The sequence below is a fragment of the Pristiophorus japonicus genome, chromosome 8, assembly GCF_044704955.1.
Source record: "Pristiophorus japonicus isolate sPriJap1 chromosome 8, sPriJap1.hap1, whole genome shotgun sequence".
Lineage (NCBI taxonomy): Eukaryota > Metazoa > Chordata > Chondrichthyes > Pristiophoridae > Pristiophorus > Pristiophorus japonicus.
In genome coordinates this window covers 45,921,778-45,942,889 of record NC_091984.1, presented here as the reverse complement: position 1 = coordinate 45,942,889, position 21,112 = coordinate 45,921,778, and the positions used below count along the sequence as shown (strand labels likewise).

The window sequence follows — 21,112 nt, the reverse complement described above, 5'->3', positions numbered from 1 at the left end:
CTAGCAACATCTTGAGGATTATGAAGAGTTATAACGAATGTAGCCATGCAAATGAGGTGGGAGTAGGGTTAAAGCGCCCAGCCTCTCTCATATCTGAGATCAGAAGCAACAAGATGCAGTCCTGCCTTTTCATTACAAATACCGAACACCATTTCAGCCTGTAGGCTCTGCATTCCTCCAACTCTGGTCTTTTGAGCCTCCCCCACTCCCTTCACTCCATCATTGGTAGTTGTGCCTTCAGCCACCTCAGCCCAAGCTCTGGAATTCCCTCCCTAAACCTCTCTGTTTCTCCATAAATCCTAACTCTGACCAAGTTTTTGTTCACCTCTCCCAATATCTCTTGCTTTGGATTGAGAACTCCTAGCTCCTAGGCTGGCAGCTCCCTAGAGAGCTCCTTTGCTGTGCAACTCTACCTTGGCCATCTGTTGCCATCCGTTGCCCTCCCCCCATCTCCCCAAATCTTCCACTGTTTAAATTACCTTGGCTCTAATAGTGAGTGCATTTTAGCCCTACCTCTTTCACCAAGCTTTTGGTCATCTGTCCTAATATCTCCTTATGTGGCTCGGTGTCAAATTTTGTTTGATAATGCTCCCGTGAAGTGACTTGGGATGTTTTACTACATTAAAGACACTATATAAATGCAAGGTGTTATTGTTGTTTGGCTCTGTGTCAATTTTTATGCGATTCCACTTCTGTGAAGTGCCTTGGAACATTTTTCTACGTTGACGGCATTATATATTGCAAGTTATTGTTATTGACAAGGCAATGCCTTGTTTACTGGCATGTTTTTAAGCAGACCAAGGAACAGTCGAAATATCCAAAAACCCTGAGTCAGTCACTAAAATAAGTTTATTCTGCAGCAGAAGTTATTATTCTTTCAGAGTAAACTTCTCCAATGTGTGTATACTTTTCTTCATTACTTGTTCATAAAAAAGTAAAATTTGTCAGGACAATCAGTGACAATGATAACATTATTGTAAGCACCACTCGTTTCCAAGCAGCAAATACAACTGTGGGACAATCAACCATGTCTAATTTACTCCCAAAATAGGATGACATTTGATGGATGGGAATGGGAGGCTAGCCTCAAAATCATATAATCAGGGTGGATCAGGAGGTCAAAATTCCATTATTGGCAGCAAAAACCTTTTAGCTAACTTTTGGAGCAGGGCCAGTAGGATACATTCTTCAATGAGCCAAAAGATTCAGGTCTGCAGAGTGAGGTTCAGTTTAGAGGAAAATTAAATTTACTCACGAGAAGATATCTGCCGACCAAAGATTACAGGGACGATAAAAAGTGAAAACACTGGCAATGCAAGAGATTCCCATCCCAAAAGAAAGATAAACGTAGCAGAGGCAGATAAAGAAAACCCAGGAAATAAAAATACCGCAGGCAGTAAGGAACAAATAAAGCAGGAAAATTGAGGTTCTCAGTATTACAGAGTACTGACTTGATGTTTTACATTGTAAAAAAAAACCACAGCTTAAAAACTTTTTTTAAAATAATCTGAACTCACCAAAAGCACTGAAATAATGTGTAATGACAGATACATTTGTATAATATTTGTCTTGTAATTTCTCCTACAATGTGGTATATTATTAGACATACAGTACACAATATATTGCAGCACAGCTTAACTGAATATTATCCTTATCACGCTCTTTCTTTCATCAGATGGTATTTCTAATCAGGCATGTCAGACCCAAGATAATCCAACCAAGGGCTCCTGTACCCAGATTTCATGTCAACAACGATCAACACATCTGTCACAATCCATTGACTCACATTTAACATCTATGAGAGACAGGGTCCTATTAAAGAATTCACAATGCTCTGGTTTCTTTATTTATCCATAAGGAAGCAGCAAAGGACATTGATCCCACCGAGGTCGATCTATCATGAACATCACCATTCAGGATGTACATTGACCACTTTTTACTTCCTTCCTGCTCCCAGCACATTTCCCTCAACCCTTTCCTCATTCAGGGATCGACCCATATCCCAAATTCACCACATTCAGTAACAGTCTGTCCTTCAACCCTTAAAAATGTACTCCTTAACTTATATTTCAACTATGGCTTCATTAGCTTTTAGTCGTAATCACTGGTTTTCTGATTAGTGCTTCATATAAAATACTCCTCATTCAGTTCATTAATTCTCATCATTATTTAAAAATAAATTAAAATGTTCCACCTCTAGGGCCTGAAATTGATGCACTCACCGTCCACTGCCGCCGACTGCCGCCCAGATTGGCAGCGGAAGTCCCTCATCTGCCACCCGCCGCCCTTTGAAGGACCTTTTTGATGAAAACCCCACCCAAAGTACCATCAGGCACCTCGGCGGCCATCAGCGGTCCTTTGGACGGCATTGGGCGGACGGGAGCCTTCACCAAATTCGGGCCCTTAGTCTTTTCCCTCAAATTAGAACAAATTTGGTTCCTTTAGCCACTCTGTGCACAGAACAATGATCCCAAAACACAAACAAACTTGCCATCAATTCTTGATTACAATGGCCTGGACTCCCCACCATTTATCTGATGACTTCAGAAGGTCTGGCTGTTCATTGGTAGCATTTGCTTTTTAATTTAAATCACGTTTTACTTGGTATATTCTTGGCTCCATCAATCTGTCTGATAACCTCTGAATGTGAATGTGGTATCCCAGTAATTGAAAACTTTATTGATCCTATTTACTTTACTTCAATATCACTCAAACCAAAATCGCAAAAGAATCTGCATCACCCAGATGAAATGGTACAACTATAATGAGACATTGTGATGAGCTCCCAAAGACCCAAATACACAGAATATGTGTATCAACAACAAAACAATTCCGATGTGTTAAACCAATTTCCATACCCTTCAACCAGAATTAATTCTAATCCAAACCTGCTTTATATTCACCATGTTAAATTTCAATGAGCAATCCATTAACTCCCAGTGGATCACAAGGTTTCCCATTCACACCATTGGATGCATTTCCAATAGATCAAACCATTTCCTAATCAATTCTCCATCTAATTTCAGTGAATCAAATTACTTCTCTTTTATGCCAATTAAATGTCAAATTTCAATGGATTGAGCTATTTCCTATATCTCCCCTTATATTAAATTCCAAAAGTTCAAATCATTTCCCATTTATTTCCATTATAATACTTTTGATCCAAATATAACTCTAAAAATAAAGTCTGTTCCAAGTCCAAGCTTTATGATTTTTTTTTTAATGCTTTTCGGTTGAATTGTTCAAGGAGTGACTTAATGGGCCTTGGCGAAAGATTTACACATTAGCTGTTTCCATCTGCAGTTTACAGAATTCCAAATCCAAGGGTAATTTTTCTTGGCAAACTGATTACAAAGGATTCAGTTGTGCTTCTAAATCTTTCTGAAGGTAAAATACGTTTTACAGCAAACCACAAAACATGGCCAAACTAGTAAGTGCGACTTAATAGAGGTGAGCTCTGCTAAGTTTGCCATAAATAAACAAATGTTTTATTGAAGGTATATTTGCCCTCTAGGAATTCTATGGGCCACACAAATCGATGGTCTGTGCTTGTGCATCTTTAACCATGTTCATTCACGACAATCCATAACAATTATGATTCTGCAGTGACAAACTTCATTTCTGCATTACCACTGCCAGAGGTCATGTTGTTGCCCCTCACTTTCCGTCTAAACATGAATGGGAAAGCCTTCTTAAAAGACTTCCTGAAGCTGGCTCCCATAAACCCATAAACTATGGGGTTGATGCAGGAGTTGGCATATGACATGCAGTTGGCCCAAGTCTTGATCTTGTACGTCGCATAGTTGGCCTGGAAATGTGGGTAAAACCCCTGGAAGAGGATGAAGAGCTGGATGGGTCCCCAACAGACTGTAAACAGGAGCACAATTACCACCACCATTTTAGAAATCTTGCTTCTCATTGCCATTGTCCTTTCAGACAAAAGTTGAACCTGGTTGTAAACAGATATAAATTAGTGTTACACTCTCAAAAGACAATTGTACCAAATTTGAGTTGCTGCAGTGTAAAACAAAAATTCTAATGAGACCAATGAGCAACAAAAGAAGGAAGGACTGAGAAAAGGGCATGCACAGCCTATTTTGCTTGACTCAGCATTTGCTCAGACTATGCATATCTTGCCATGCAACTATTCCAGATCCTCTGCTTCCTGCTCCCTCAAGAACTTATATATTTCTTTCAGTGCTTCTTCAAAAACTTGATTGTTAGACTATTTTTAAATTCAATGGCACTAATGTATAAAGTAGTTACCTAGTAAAAGGGAAGGAAAGTCTAGGGATGGTCACTTTTGTTCAAAATACTGCCCTTTTTAGAGATTAAATTAAAACTGACAAGTGGGTTTTCCTTCACTGCTAGGCTGCTCCAATTATATCACTGAGAGCTTGTGTCCCAGAGTGACTCCATTACAACAGCAGAGGCATGTCTTCAAACCTGCCCAAAGGCTGCTCCATGGCCAACTGACACTGAAACCATCCTTCAAGCTGGGAAATTATTTTAAGTAAATCAACACACTTGTTAAATTTGTGAATAAAGACTGAACCTAGTTGAAAACAGATATACATTAGTGAAATGACACTGCATAATATTAGCAAAATTGAATTTTTCTGTTTATTATACTGTAATTCCTTGCCATGTTACAAAACTTTTCAAAACTGGCCTTAGATTTCAGGTGATTTAGCACCTGTGGTATGTAAAAAAAAAACTCTTCTTAACCCACATAACTGTGGCATGTAGCTCCATTTTTCTCAAAGAAGGAAATAATAAGGTTGCGCCTAATGTTGGAAACAAATATAAATATCTAACAGATCTTGCATCATATCTGCCGAGTCACATAGTTGGAAATCATACTATTTTATGCAAAGTCAGAGCAGTAGCCCTTGCTATTTCCAAAGGATCTAGCAGGATATAGCTTCCTGATTTGACTGTAAGATGTCCTCTTGTAGAACATCTGGTGAGGTATTGAATAAGATGTATATATTTTTAGAAGATTCAAATACAATCAGCACTGATGGATATTTATCTTACTGGATCTCCTAGGAAAGGCCCAATTCTGCTCATTTGTACTAATGACAATTGTTGATGGATGTTATCAAAAGTAACATTTTACCTTTTGCTAATGGCTTTTACTTCTACACTTATCACTTTTACAACATAATTGACTTTCGATCTAAAACATCAGCAGTAACAAAATCACTATAGACATGGACAATGATGTATTAACTGTAATGGTGAAACAATCAAATTAATAATTCTGTCAAGAAAGCTTGATCTGATACTATCCACCCTTATCTCCACTATAAGCTCTGTCCAATTACAAAACTTCAGCTCTTTGGGTTGTAATCATATTCAAGGTACACAGAAACAAAACAAAAAGTAGAAATGATCAAGAAACATTGGCCGCAGTTCTCATAGTCACTAATGTTACTGTTGTAGAATGACGGAATACTGTGATCCTATTTCGCACAATGCAGAGAAAAATTTATTTCTTGCTCCAGTCTAAAGTTATTAAGATCACTGGATACAAAAGGCTTTGCCCATGTCAGTGTTATTCCTCTACAATGGAGAAATATAGCCAAGCTGTCAATCGTCTACAAGTTGATGCCACAAGCCTTACTAATGCTAAGCCAGATTTCAGTATTTATACCTGGAGCCCAACAACTGCTGCAGCTGCACCAAAACATCTCAGCGGAATACTGCCAGCAAGCTCATCCTACCCGTGAAGCTTTCTCCCAGACATTTTGCTCGAAGTAACTCTGTTCTTTGTATTCAGAAGTTCAAAGGAAGATCTAGCCACTATCAGTTGAACCTGAATTGTTGGGCATTTGAAAACTCTGGTATTTTTGCTGGTTCTCCATTGCATACTTCCCTATCCTATGGTCTCAGCAGCCGCCAAGGTCAATTGTGTGGGCCACTTGTCCTTGTTGCAGTTCACTTTGGCTGCACTCTTTTGTTGTGTCAGTTTACTATACAAAAATATTACAACCTGCAAGACAGCAGACAGTTAACTTTTATTTTTTAAATCTAGCCCCTGAATGCCAAACACAGATTGTATCAAATTCAACTGAAGTTTGAGTTTAGGTTGAAAAAGTATTCAGAGTATCGGGATTGAAAAGAATGAAGGAGCATGATTGGTTGGGAAAAAAAACACAACAAAAACATAAACCACCACTTCAATATCACATGTCCGTTTTTTCCTTAGTAGGTAGAGATACCCCACATAGAGATTAAAGTGTCATGGAAAATTTACTTTTAGTGTTTGGTTGGAGAAAGTTACACAAGTCTCTGCACATACCTGGTAGTTGTTGTCAATGGGCTCAACAACAGGTTTTCCGACTCTCTTAATCATCAAGGAGTAGCACAAAGAGATGGTGAGCAAAGGCAGAAGGTAGACAGCAAGAAAGTGGTAGAGTATGAAGCCTTTCTGATGGGCATCTGATGGAAAGGCCTCTGCACAATATGTCCTAGGTCCATACCAGTATCCCTTTTCAATCTTCTGGTACATAATAATTGGGAAAGACAGAACAAAGGAACCTAGAATCAAAAGGCACTGATGTTACTGAGATCAATCATGAGCCTATATGGTGAATGCCATGTAGCAGGGATGGTAATACAGGGCTGCCATTAAATCAAGAGACTTGGATGCCATTTATTAATTTTGTTAGAACCTCCACGATGTATTACCGCTTTAAAATCTTATGTTTGGATATTTTGTTATTCTTTATATTATAAAGTAAAATTACTTATACATGGTAAATAAACATGTTATTAACAGAATGAACAGGAAGTTCTTGCATCTGTACTGACAAAATTGCACTCATGAGGTTACCACATGATAAACTGAAGAGATAACTGTATTAATTGAGTTAAATTTGCCAAAAGTTCTGAGTTCTTGAGCTCAAATAATTGCAATTAGAGACACTTCCTGCAGACATGCTTGTCCAAGTTAACGTTTGCTACTGAAACTCCTAAATATTCTGCAGGAACCGCACATCACTGCCCCTTTCAGTGGTGCTATAAATGGTAAAGTTATAGTTAAGTTTTAAGCTTCTATTCTTTAGTTAAATTTCAATTAAACTACTCTTCTGTTCCCCCTTCTCCCTCTCCACCTAATGCTATTGGAAGTACTATTTTCACTCTGTTCCCACCTCACTCTGTAACCAACTCACTCCAAGGTGGGTCTCCATGCTGGTGTTCAGCGGACCCAATTGGTGGCGGGTCAGCTGTGAAATTTTAAATGATTGACTGCGGGTCGGGAAAACGCTGTCAAAACACGCACACCTGCATTTCCCATGTTGGGTCTGCCAGCGCTGAGCAGACCGACAAGCAGTGGCAGGGGCCCCAATTCAAATCATTAGTAGCTTGTTTACAGTCATTTAATGTTTTTTTTTGCCAGCTTTTTAACTTTCACAGGTCTCCACTGGTTTCCCACTGTGCCTCGTTCTCGTCAGTGAAGCTGAGGCAGGAGGTCAGTGGCCATTGAATCAGCTGCTCAAATGTACAGTAAAAGCTCCTACCTTACAGAGATATCTTCCCTCAGCCACAAACTGTTTCTCACTGCATTTCCACAACAGATTCAGCATGCTGCAAGTCTTTACACAAGTCTCCATGCAGTCTGGCCTCATTCCCTCTCTCACCATTGATCGATCACTTTTGTCATCTCTACTTCACATGCTGTCTATTCCATCAGCATGGGTGCACTTTATACTCTCTCACTTTGGTCCTCAGAATCTTACCACAATCAGCCCCAACACCAGCAGCACCAGGCACGTCATCCGCACCAACAAGCACACCAACCTTCTCTGAAATCACCCGATGCAGTACAGGACAGAGGACATCAGCACCCGACCACATTGCTGCCCAGAAGGCCGGGATGGCCTCACCTTGGCCACATTTACTTCACTTGGCGCTGCACACCTTGGCTGCCACATGATATGCCAGGTTGGCACCACCCCACACCAACACCATAAAGCATCCCTGCGCTGCCCAAGCCATTCCTTTCATACTCATCATCATCGCGGGGGTTACCATTATGTGTCACCATTCACTGCAACTCACTAAGACACTTTCAAAGGTGCACACAAATTTGTCCAAGAGTTGAAAATAAAGGTTTCAATGTTTAACAACATATTAACAGTAACTTTACATGGCTAAAACACCCTACCCTTGTGTGCTGTTAGTTGGTATGATCGGACTAGGATGAAGACGAGTGTCAGTGGTGGCGAGTGAGATGGAGATGTGATAATGTAGATAAAGAGGGATGGGTGGAGGTGCAAGGTAAGTTGGTGTGAGTAAGGATGTGCAGGAGTAGGGTAGGGAAGACAGAGTGATAGGGACGTGATGAGTGGCACAGCAGGATGAGGTTGAGTGTGGCTTTGCAGTAACGTTTCGTGATCTACTGAGATCATTGAAAGGTTTGCACCACTGCAGCCTGGTCCTCCTGACGACATCCCTGCTTGTGCCCTGTGCAATGTGCAACCAGGCTGTGTTGGTCTCCTGGGGAGATCTCTTCCGCCCATTGGAAGGGAAGAGAATCTCCCTGCATGCTGTGACTCTCTTCATAAGCATATGAAGGTAGTGATGGGAGAGCCTGGGTGCAGCCATGCACCTCTGTGCAGTGCGTGTCAGTGTTTTCAGCACCTCAATGCTGTACAACACTGACAGCACAAATATCAAAATCAATTTGCACAAGTTCTCTTTAGGAAACCGGCTGACGATGTCATGAAATTACGTCACCAGACCCATTCCTTTAATTGGCCGGGAAACGCGCTGGGCAGGTTTAACAAGCCCAATCAGGGGAAAGACATGTCGGACAGCGGGATGGAACCTGCAGCAGAGCCGGGACCTGCCACTGATGTCGTATGCCTTGGACCCACCACGGTTGGGGAGATCGCGGTTTGAGTTTATGTACTCAGGTGTGGGAAATGCTGAGCAGAGCCCAGACATCTTCCACTCAGTGGAATATCTAATGGGACATTTTGTGGCATCTCGTTGCAGCCAGTTTGGAGTAGCAATGAGAGTGATCTCATAACAAACTGCCTGTGCTGCTTGCTCCGCTGAGATGGGTGCATGATCGAGGAAGAACTGCGAGGGAAGAAAGCAAGGAAGATAAAGGGCAGCTTCCCTAATAGGAAAGAAAACATACCTTGAAAAGGAAAAAGCATGAGCATCACAAGACTGACATCACCTTGATGGTTCGTGCCCCTGCTAATGACAACACCTGAAAAATCTGAATGTAGCTTCAGTTTAATGTGTATCATTTTGATTTCATCAACCCCTCATCAACTAAGACATTGGCCCAGAATTTGTGGTTGTAGTGACAGCGAAACTGTCAGCGTTCGCTGTGATTACCCTGTGAAACTGAGAGCAACTTCTGTAATCTCAACGTGCAGTTAAATGTGGAAATCTTGAAGTTGCTGTCAGTGATACCCTGCTCCTCCACAGGGTACGCTGTATTAGTTCTCACAGAAGGAAATCAATTAAAATCACTGAATTGACGTGAACTTCCACTTTTTGCGCTCTATTCTTGCGGTTAAAAACCCTTGAACTAGTTAAGCCTTGTTGAATGAGGTATAACTGGGTTTTTAACAGTGCACTCAGTCAAAATTACTGCTGAACAAACTCCCTGGCCCTGATAAACTAATTTTATATTGACCAGTCTCATTCCTTACATTCCATGATGAAAAGTCTATAGATTTTTTAAATTATAAAGAAAAAAATATAAAGTTTGTTTATAATATTTTACTTTCTACCTTTATCCCATGTGTATGTCCTAATCTTTATCTTGCTTTCTATAAAAGTATTAAAAAGTGAATGATAAAACCTGCTTTTCACTTCCTGGTTTGCTGTCTTTGACAATTCTTCAATGTGATTGGCTGCTTAGCCTGCTTGATGATCACTGTGCTGGACGCCAGAGATCCCCTCTAGATGGTGCCAGAATGAAATTAACATTGGGAAAGATGAAATTGGTGACACAGAGCCCGCTAAAAGTTTGTGCACAGCTTTCTTTGAGGTCAGCGGCAAACGGCATCACTTCGCCGCTGACTGCGAAATCCAGGCTAATGAAATGCATGGGGCGCTCCCCACTGTAACTGGTTCACACAAGGCCCCAATATAGAAGCATCTAATGTACTCATTGGGTACAAAGGAAGGGACAATTTTGATTGACGTAGTTCTGTTAATCCTCAAATATGCAAACACAAATATAGACATACATGCTTTCACATCCACAGTGTTACATCAGAGTATACCTATCCATATGCACATGCTGACCACCATGGCAACCTTGGGAGTACGATGACGCAACGACTTGAGTGGATAAACTGTAGCATAACATCGGTCAGCACTCATCGCAGTCAAGGTAATACAGGTTGCCTGGACAGTAACCTGTAGAAAACAAATATATAAACATCTTTCTTACATTATGAGGCAATGACTGGGATGAGGAAGGAATTCAGTCTAGTTATTGGTGAGTGCAAATTGACAATCAGGTCCTGAGAATGAATGTACAACTGAGAACTTCAAGAACCAACTAGTAAAGGTCTAGATAGAAAATAGGACTGCTTTCAATCCGTGAATTGAATTTAGATATTCTCCCTGTGTTCTGCTTTACAGAAATCCTTTTTCAGAAATTCATTTGGGATAGTAACCCCTTTTCAAAATTAAAGTGTGAGAGTGTGTGCGTGTGCAACATTAGTGGGGGAGATGAAAAAACAGTAAATTATGTTCTCTTTTATGAATAGAGTGGAAGCCATTTGGGGAGGTCATTCTTGGGAATTGTTGGCGAGATTACATCTTTGACTGGTTAACTGACTCCTGCTCTTGATATTTATAAGTACCATTCTACCCAATGGCATTCACATTAACCAAATTATTCACTACAGATTATACAAAATGTTTCTTGCTGAATAGCAATCTAAATTTGATGCATTCCAACAGACACTCTCTAAGATACTGCAAGGAGTTTATTGTGCTGAATGGGACAAAGAAATTAGTGTTCAACTAAGTAAAAAAAGCATTTTTTTCACTCTTGCGTTTTTCAGTGGTATCTTGTTCATGGTTCCTGAATGCTGAACTATTTGTGGGCCTGGGTCTTCCATTATATCATCTAATGACAACCCTCAAATCCTCTATTCACACCCCTCAAATCTATACAGGTAAAGTCACCCTTTCTCCATTTCCCTCAGGTGTGATAACATGCACTGTTTATTATCTTCATTAAAAGTGGGCAGGAACACTAAAGCCAATTTTTTGGGAGCAGAGAGACATTAGTGCCTGGCGCTAAGTTTCCCGGCTTTCAAAAGTTACTGCTCCCAAAGGGAGCAATAATGAATTTCTCCTCTATATACTTTCCCCGTTAAAGTTACGTTTGCCTATCCACTGAAAGGGTGGGGCAACATTACCCAGTCCCACTGCAGTCCTGTTCCGCTTTCATTTAATAGTGCAAGTACACACTTTAATCCCAATAATTATAAATGCAGCATTTCGATCCATTCAACTTACAGCTGTGCCTCAGTCAGTATAAATGCATTGTCCAGGTCAGTGTCAGTAGCACATTTAGTGAATGCTAACCTAGGTCACAATTAAAGCACATAACCAGAATAAATCTAGGCGTAGAGCATCATTATTGCATTCACTTGTTCTCCATTTTGACTTCTTAAGGTTCGATTTACTATGGTTAACGAATTTATGACAAATTCTTGTGTGCTATTTTAACACAGAATGCTCGCTCTAACCATGTTTCCCTTCTTTATTAACTTGATTCTTCCTAACTAGTCGATGTCTCTATTGATGCAGCACTAAGCATCAGTCATCACAATCATTCTTGTCTGGTGGGCATATGCTTCTTTCAGTTCCTATCCTCTCAACATTTGTACTCTCGCTTACCTGTTGTAAGTAGTTGACAAATTTGCACATGAAGTCTCCGAAGATCCAGCTGGGTAGGGGGTACAGAGTGGCAGTAAATGGAACACAGCAAACCAGGAATATGATGTCTGTAGCAGCCAGGTTAGCTTTGAGCAAGAAAGAAAATATTATTAGGATCAAAAGCTTTTTGTCAGTCCGCATGGCTTTTCACCGTCAATTTGGGAATCACTTCCACAAATAAAAAGTCCATGAGGTTCGTCAGTGGAGATCTGCACATCTGAAGCTTAGTTGGCTGTCATTTATTATGTTTCATACATACAACAGCACCTCCATTTTATTTCTGATTATTCATATCTTTAATCATCAATTATTGAGATAAGGTCTGCACTTACCAGGTATGGCTCTGTCAGTATTTATGAATACGAGAACTGTGTTTTCCAGCTCGGTCACAACCTCCACATTGATCACTGATTCACACCCCCACTCTCCCTCAACATAACTCAGTAGTTCACAAATGTCCTCTTTTATCAAATTATTTTGGATTTTAGTTCATCTACACTACAGGATTTATTGTTTTTCAGCCTCTTCAACCTAATGTCAGTGAAAAGTGAAGAAACAAACTGGAAGAGCCCACTGTATCAAAGAGCACAGTGGCAGAGAATGGTCGAAGTCTGTATACCAAATATGTTTTTCAGGTCAGACATCTAACAATTTGGATAAGTTCAGATGCACAAAACGTTTGGCACCTTAATGTCTTAATTTCTTGCATTTACTCACATCTCCCACATAATGTTCATAGGCGCCAGTGCTAGAAAACAAAATTAATTGCTCCTGAAAATTTGTTGCCACTGCTAGAGGATTATGGTGTGTTTAAAATGGCACACATCGATGCAGATCAAGCATGAACCCCAGAGCAATTCTCTCGCAAACTCTCTCAGTGTAGTGGACCCCAACACAAAATAACTGGTGTCCAACAACTTTGTGGTTGGAAATTAATATAGTTTGGTCGCAATCACAGCCCGTACAAATGTGGCACAGGAAAAGTTTTGTCTGTCCTCTAGTTCAAATTTCCAGCATTCGCAGAGTTGTTTTTTGCTTTTTGTCTATAACAGTGGCGTCTTCTTCATTTCCACTAGAGGGCAGCAATTCACCCGTCAGTAAAACTGAGAGTGCTGAAAGTTTTCTAATCACACGCCTCACGCATCATGGCAAAAAACATTGCAGGCATTTGTGAAATGGTATTTTGAACTAGAATTATTCTGAAAGAAAGACACAAAGAATAAAGGAGGACGGAAAGAAAAAAAAATCAGAAAAAGAAAAGAGAACGGAATTTGTTTGAGAGAGAGAACAGGACACGGGATAGAGAGATGTCTGGTTTGTATTTATACGGAACCTGAGCCATTGTGAATACATCAAAAATGCATCCACACCATCCACAAGACTTACTGATTTGTGTGACAAAAGGCAATCTGCTCTCTGATAATCCTTGCTCTCTCAATTGCAGTAATGTGTTTGCAACCATTCACTGTAATAAAGCCTAACACTATTCATTTGCGGTGTAATTGCAATCTATCTCACTAATAAATCCAGCTCTATTTACAGGAATGTTTGGAAAATTAAAGGTACACTGCTGCAAGTGGCACAGTGGTATAACATATTGAAGAACCAGCAGACTGCACCACATCAGTCAAAGCCACAACACCAAATAATCTGCAGACAACACCCAATCCTGAGTGCATTTTGCTCCCAACCAGTATTCTGTTCTGAGTGCTGGTGAGGGCAATGGTTCCCTTGGGGAGTGCAGCCAGAGCCATGTCCATGGCACCACGGGTGTCTCAGCTGTACAGGAGGGGTTAGGTGGCAGGGAGGAGGAAGACAGGGAAAGCAATAGTGGTAGGGGATTCCATAGTTAGGGGAGCAGACAGGCTTTTCTGTGGCCGCAGACCAGACTCCAGCTTGGTATGTTGCCTCCCTTGTGCCAGGGTTAAGGATGTCACTGAGCGGCTGCAGAACATTCTGAGGGGGAAGGGTGAACAGCCAGAAGTCGTGGTCCATATTGGTACCAGCGACATAGGCAGAAAGAGGGATGAGGTCCAGCAAGCAGATTTTAGGGTGCTAGGAAAGAGATTAAAAAGCAGGACCTCAAAGGTAGTAATCTGTGGATTACTCCCAGTGCCATGAGCTAGTGAGTATAGAACTAACAGGATAAAACAGATGAATGCATGGATGGAGAGATGGTGCAGGAGGGAGGGTTTCAGATTCCTGGGGCATTGGGGCCCGGTTCTGGGGGAGGTGGGACCTGTGCAGGCCAGATGGGTTGCACCTCAACAAACCTGGACCAATATCCTCGCAGGGAGGTTTGCGAGTGCTGTTGAGGAGGGTTTGAATTAGCTTGGCAGGGGGATGGGCACTAGGGATGTAAGATTAGAAAAGAGAAACAAAGGGCACAAAGGATTGGGAGAGACAGATAGCACTCAAGTAAGAAATAGGTGTTAGGTGGGATCAGGTTAAGAGAGAACACAGGATGATCTAATATAGGTTTAAAGTGTATATATGTGAATGCACGAAGCATAGTAAACAAGGTTGGTGATCTGCAGGCACAAATAGCCACATAGAAATATAATAAACATAAGAAATAGGAACAGGAGTAGGCCATACGGCCCCTCGAGCCTTCTCTGCCATTCAATAAGATCATGGCTGATCTGATCATGGACTCAGCTCCACTTCCCTGCCCACTCCCCATAACCCCTTATCCCCTTATCGTTTAAGAAACTGTCTATTTCTGTGTTAAATTTATTCAATGTCCCAGCTTCCACAGCTCTCTGAGGCAGCGAATTCCACAGATTTACAACCCTCCGAGAGAAGAAATTTCTTCTCATCTCTGTTTTAAATGGGCGGCCCCTTATTCTAAGATCATGCCCCCTAATTCTAGTCTCCTCCATCAGTGGAAACATCCTCTCTGCATCCACCTTATCAAGCCCCCTCATAATCTTATACGTTTCAATAAGATCACCTCTCATTCTTCTGAATTCCAATGAGTAGAGGCCCAACCTTTCCTCATAAGTCAACCCCCTCATCCCCGGAATCAACCTAGTGAACATTCTCTGAACTGCCTCCAAAGCAAGTATATCCGTTCATAAATATGGAAACCAAAACTGCACACAGTATTCCAGGTGTGACCTCACCAATACCTTATATAGCTGTAGCAACACTTCCCTGCTTTTATACTCCAACCCCTTTGCAATAAAGACCAAGATACCATTGGCCTCCCTGATCACTTGCTGTACCTGCATACTAATCTGTTGTGTTTCATGCACACGTACCCCCAGGTCCCGCTGTACTGCGGCACTTTGCAATCTTTCTCCATTTAAATAATAACTTGCTCTTTGATTTTTTCTGCCAAAGTGCATGATCTCACACTTTCCAACATTATACTCCATCTGCCAAATTTTTGCCCATTCACTTAGTCTGTCTATGTCCTTTTGCAGATTTTTTGTGTCCTCCTTACACATTGCTTTTCCTCCCATCTTTGTATCATCAGAAAACTTGGCTTTGTTACTCTCAGTCCCTTCTTCCAAGTCATTAATATAGATTGTAAATAGTTGGGGTCCCAGCACTGATCCCTGCGGCACCCCACTAGTTATTGGTTTCCAACCAGAGAATGAACCATTTATTCCGACTCTCTGTTCTCTGTTAGTTAACCAATCCTTTATCCATCCTAATATATTACCCCCAACCCCATGAACTTTTATCTTGAGCAGTAACCTTTTATGTGGCACCTTGTCAAATGCCTTCTGGAAGTCCAAATACATCACATCCACTGGTTCCCCTTTATCCACCCTGTTTGTTACATCCTCAAAGAACTCCAGCAATTATGTTGTGGCAATAATGGAGATCTGGGAATTGGGTATTAAATATTCCTGCATATAGTGTGTTCAGGAAAGATAGGAAAGGAAAAATAGGAGATGCAATGGCAGCATTGGTTAAGGAGAATATTACAGTGCTGGAGACAGAGGATATCCTGGAAGGGTCAAGGGGAGAATCTATATGGTTAGAGTTAAGAAATAATAGAGGTGCCATTACACTACTAGGTGTATTCTGGTAGGAAAAATATGGAGGAGCAAAATTGCAGAGAAATTAGAGAGAGATGCAAGAATTATAGAGTAGTGATAATGGGTGACTTCAACTATCCTAATATAGGGCTCAATTTTCCCGTGTGATTTGCACCTTTTTTTTTGTGCACGCCGCTTTTGTTGACCAAATTTAAATATCCAAGTTTCCCCAAAGATTGTGCGCCAGCGTAACTCAGTTAGTTACGATTTTTTAGGTTAGTTTTTTTTTGCGTTATAGGGGGCGTAACAGTTATGCAAGTTTGGCCAACTTACATTTATCCTAGGATGGCATATGTGACCAATCCCGAAAAACCTTCTGGGCACTTAAGAAAAACCAGCGCACATCAAAAGATTGGTGCTGAAAGAGGCCATTGTTTTAAGGCAAAGCTTTGGAGTCAAGAACACATAAATATCCATCCTTAAGCTTAAATTTTTCAAACTTAAATTGCAGAAAATGGAAGTTTCATGGAATTATTTAAGTATTGATTTTTTTTTAAAGTGCCACGCCACAACCAAACATCTCCAAACCGGGCTCAAGGGTCAAAGCATCGGTCGGCAGAATTGGTCCCTTGGCCAGACATAGGGGCTGGGGGATCAGCTTGAAAAGAAGCCCGGCGGGGGGTGGGGGGGAAGTGGGGGTGTGTGGAAGGCGAACTGAAGGCATAAGTCTTACATTGTGCCACTATGCATCAAATGAAGCTCCCGGAATGGGGGGGGGGGGGGGGGGGAGTTTTTTTTTTCCACAATCATTGTGTCTGCTCAGACCTGGGTGTGGTTCATACTAGGGCATCGACTTTGGGGAGAGAGAGAACAAAGAATCTTGTCGTGTCTGCCATTTTGAGCTTCTTGCAAAAGTACAACTTAATCATGAGGGCAAAACTGACAATGCCATACCTTGTGCAAGCCTTCTGCATGATGGTGCTGTGGAGGAGACAATTGATTCAACGTCATTGCATGAGGAACCTCTGAGCACGTAGGATGATGGGCAGGAGGCCTTACCTACATCGGGTATATCGAAACAGGCGTTCGTACCTGCACTTAAGTGCTGCAAACTGTATCAGAAGGCTGCGTTTCCGCAAAAAAGTTGTAACTGAGATCTGTGAGTTAGTAAAAGCAGACCTGCAACCTAGAAGCATTGGGAGGACTGCTTTGTCAGTTGAAGTAAAGGTTACAGCTGCACTTTCATTGTATACATCTGGATCGTTCCAGGCTACAACTGGGGAGGTGTGTGCCATTTCTCAACATGCAACACATATATGCATTCAGCAGGTGACTGCTGCACTATATGCCCGGAGGAATGACTACATAAAGTTCCCCATGACTGCCCAGGCAATGCATGAAAGGGCTGTGGGCTTCTCCAGGATTGCTGGCTTGCCAAAGGTACAGGGCTGCATTGATTGTGCCCACATCGCCTTGTGAGATGTGCAGGAACAGAAAAGGCTTCCACTCCATTAATGTGCAACTCATGTGTGATGACATGCATTGCATCATGTCAGTTGATGCAAGATATCCTGGGAGCAACCCATGATGCATTCATCCTACGCGAGAGCACTATATCTGCCATGTTTCAGCAGCAGCCAGAAGGGCAGAGCTGGCTATTAGGGGACAAAGGGTACGGCCTCACCACTTGGCCCATGACGCTCCTACGTGTAACCCGGACGGAAGCTGACCAGGAATACAACATGTCGCGCATTGCAATGCGCAGCATAATAGAGAGGACCATTGGCATCTTGAAACAGCTTTTTTGATGCCTGGACTATGCTGGAGGCTACTTGCAATACTCCGAGATTATCGGTCAGTTCACTATTGTGTGCTGCATTCTGCATAACTTAGCCATCATGAGGCAGCAGCAGCTGGTAGTAGAAGAACAACCTGAGGAGAGAGTGGGTGATGATGAGGAAGATGCAGATGATGAGGAGGAAGAGGAGGACGAGAAAGACATACAACGACCTGAGGCAGGAGCACGATGGCAGAGGAGGGCAGGCCGTTGTGCCCCTTTAATGATTGCTTGAGCCTTGCGCCAACAACTCATTCGTGAATGCTTTGCTGCCTGAAGGCTGAGGCAACTAGTCTAAATGGACGGTGTTTACTGTTTGGGCCTGTCCTGTAATGTTGTGTTGTGTTAATGGAGCAAATGATGGAAATGATTCTTGTTTATTTCAAAAAGTTGTGTTAATAATGGAATAAATAATGGAAATGATTCAGTTATAATGTAAAATATATTTTATTAAAAAGTTCAACAAACATTTGTTTGTACTTAACTTAACTTTAATAAAAATATTCTTGTATCAAACTTTAAAGTTTTCAGTTAAGATCACTTCCAAACTTTATCATGTATAAACTCTAAGATCACTTAAAAACTTTAAGATCACTTACAAACTTTTAAACTTGTAAATTTACATAACTTACAACAAACTTTTAATTTGAGAACAGTTACAACAGTAACAACAATAATAACAGCAGCAGCAGCAGCAAAGAAAGGCTGCACCTATCTCTCCTCCACCCTATTCTAAGACCACCCGCTGCACTTGGTCTTGTTGACTCCACCCCTGCCCGCAGGCGGTGGCGCAGTGTTTCTTGGGTTGGTACCAAGCTTATTCTTTCAAACACCTCTGGTAATGTGCACTTCTTGATGGGGGGGGTGGGGGGGAGCAGGCGGTAATGTGGAGGGCCTGGCTTGGGCCTCTTCAGAGGCTGGTCTGGGGATTGGAGTGGGAGTGACAGTTGATTCTGTCAATGGGCGTGAGGTCTGGAAGTGTTCCCTTATTGCAGTAGCTAATTCCGACATTCCCTCCCTCATGTGCCTGACAGTGTGTGAACTACCTGCAACATTCCCTCCCTCATGTTCACCAACAGTGTGTCAACTACCCGAAACATTCCCTTCCTCATGTTCACTGACAGTGCATCAGCTACCTGTGACATTCCCTCCTTCATGTTCACCGAGTGTTTCAACTACCCAAAACATTCCCTCCCTCATGTTCACTGACAATGCATCAGCTACCTGCGACATTCCCTCTCAAATGTGCACCACCATTTTATCCGCTGCCTGAGACAGTCCCTCCCTCATGTTCCCAGACTGTGTTCCATTTCTCGTGAGAGTGTTGTTACTTCTCCCAACAGTCCTGATATCTCATCACCCACTGCACTGATGGTGTCCAGGAGTGATCATGTAAGGTCAATGCTCTCCGCAGTTATTGCCATCATCTGAACCACATCTGTTAAATCCTGCACCTCAGGAGAGCGCTGTCGAGCTCTCCTTCCCCTCCTCACCCTGGGTGTGGCTCGCTGCATCCTACTGGGACCCGCAGCCTTGGACGGTGGGGTCCTGGGTGTGCTTCGCTGCATCCCACTGGGACCTGCAGCCTCGGACGATGGGAAACCATGGAATGTCCCAACAACACTTGTACCACTCAGGAAAGGGGCTGGCACCTCAATTGGTGGCACCTGCACCTCTTCCAGAGTGAGTACAACAATGGGGGCTTCATCCTCCCCCTCCCCCACGCTCTTGGTCTGGAAGGTGGGATTGGAAGCTGTTCTCCTCTTCAGGCTCATCCGCATCCGAGTCTCCTTCTGCATCGGCTTCAGCCTCGTTGGGGTTGGCCTCAAGTTCTTCAAAATATAACAGAACAGACAAATGGTTAGCAGCAGAGGAGGGGGCAGGGTGGGTGGCATGAGTAGGCTCACACAGCGCAGGCAGCAGGCTCATTTGAAGGACCACCATGAATGATAGCACATTGCATCAACTGAAACGTAGCTGACAGAGACATCCCCATGAACAAAAGCATGGCTAGCCCGTGCAGTACTTAACATTTAGCAAAGCCAGACTGTGGAATTTGCAGGACTTACCCTCTCCCTCGAGTGTGGGCCCAGCTTGTGCAGTGGTGGTTGCTTTTCTCCAGGCAGGACCCATCAAAGCAGCGACCCTCTCTTCCAAGGGTGTCAGTGGCTGCAGATTTGCCGGGCCTCCTCCTGTTCAAGTTCTTTCCCATTTGTTGTGTGCCACCTTCCTCTGCAAAGATGAAATTATAACTTTTTAAAGAGAGGATGCCTTTCTGCTGGGTGGGATAGATACAGATGGTCACATTTACAATTGCAATTTCATTGAATAAATGAAAATATTATTTACACTAACTACTTGACCAAGGTCCTGTCACTTCTTTTTGCCCTGGCCTCCAGACCTCGGGGTGGTCACCATTGCACAGTAATCTTCTGCAAGTTGGTTCCAGCATTTCTTCATTTCTTTTGGTGAAACTTTTATTTGACCTCTGCTGGTGTCCAGCTCGTGCCATCTGGCCTTAATAACAGTAACTAGTGCCTCCACTTCATTCTGTAAGAAATTCTTGGTCCTTGAGCCGTGTTGCATATTGTATTGAAGCTCCAATTTTTCCAAAGAGAATTAAAGTTCTCACACACAACTGGCTCATTAAAAATGGCTGAATGCAGACTGGGAGCTGTACAGGGCATGCGCGCCCATAGCAATCACGTCAAAAACATCCTTTTTTTTCGTGCATGTGCAGAAGGGGGGCATCGTTCTTTTGGCGCAGTCATTAGGTTCCATCCCCCCGAAGCTACAGGACAGGCTGCGCGATGCCAAATTTAAAAAATAGAATGGGGAAACTTGCTATTTTTTTTTTTTTTTTTTGAGTAGTTGGAGCCAAGAAAAAACGCGTAACTCGGGCAATACGCCAAAAACGGCATTGGGGAAAATTGAGCCCATAGACTGGAATAATAATAGTGTATAGGGCAAAGACAAGGAAGAATTTCTGGAGTGTTCAGAAGAACTTTCTTGATCAGTATGTGGAAGGAGGCATAGCTGGATCTGGTTCTGGGGATTGAGGTAGGTCAAGTGGAGCAAGTGTCAGTAGGTGAACATTTAGGGAACAGTGATCATAGTATCATAAAGTTTAGATTAGCTATGGAAAATGACAGGGAGCATTCTAGAATAAAAATACTTAATTGGAGGAAGGCAAATTTTAGTGGGATAAGAACAGATCTGGCCCGATTAAACTGGAATCAAAGATTGTCAAGCAAAACTGTAGTGGAACAATGTGCTGCCTTTAAAGAGGAAATAGTTCGGGTATAGTCGAGTTACATTCCACATAATCAGGGACAAAATTAACAGT

At 42.2% G+C, this 21,112-nt stretch overlaps 1 protein-coding gene across 1 annotated transcript in view; it reads right to left on the bottom strand.

The window, feature by feature from the left end:
- Positions 1-831: 831 nt before the first annotated feature.
- The window catches only part of kiss1ra (KISS1 receptor a), a 107,845-nt gene continuing 87,564 nt past the window's right edge, over positions 832-21,112 (bottom strand). Inside the window, exons 2-5 of the mRNA XM_070886745.1 lie at positions 11,899-12,023; positions 10,263-10,398; positions 6,308-6,546; positions 832-3,949 (exon numbers count right to left, since the gene is read on the bottom strand). Coding sequence (XP_070742846.1) covers positions 3,593-3,949; positions 6,308-6,546; positions 10,263-10,398; positions 11,899-12,023 — 857 coding nt within the window. The 3' untranslated portion in view covers positions 832-3,592. The remainder of the gene's footprint in view (positions 3,950-6,307; positions 6,547-10,262; positions 10,399-11,898; positions 12,024-21,112) is intronic.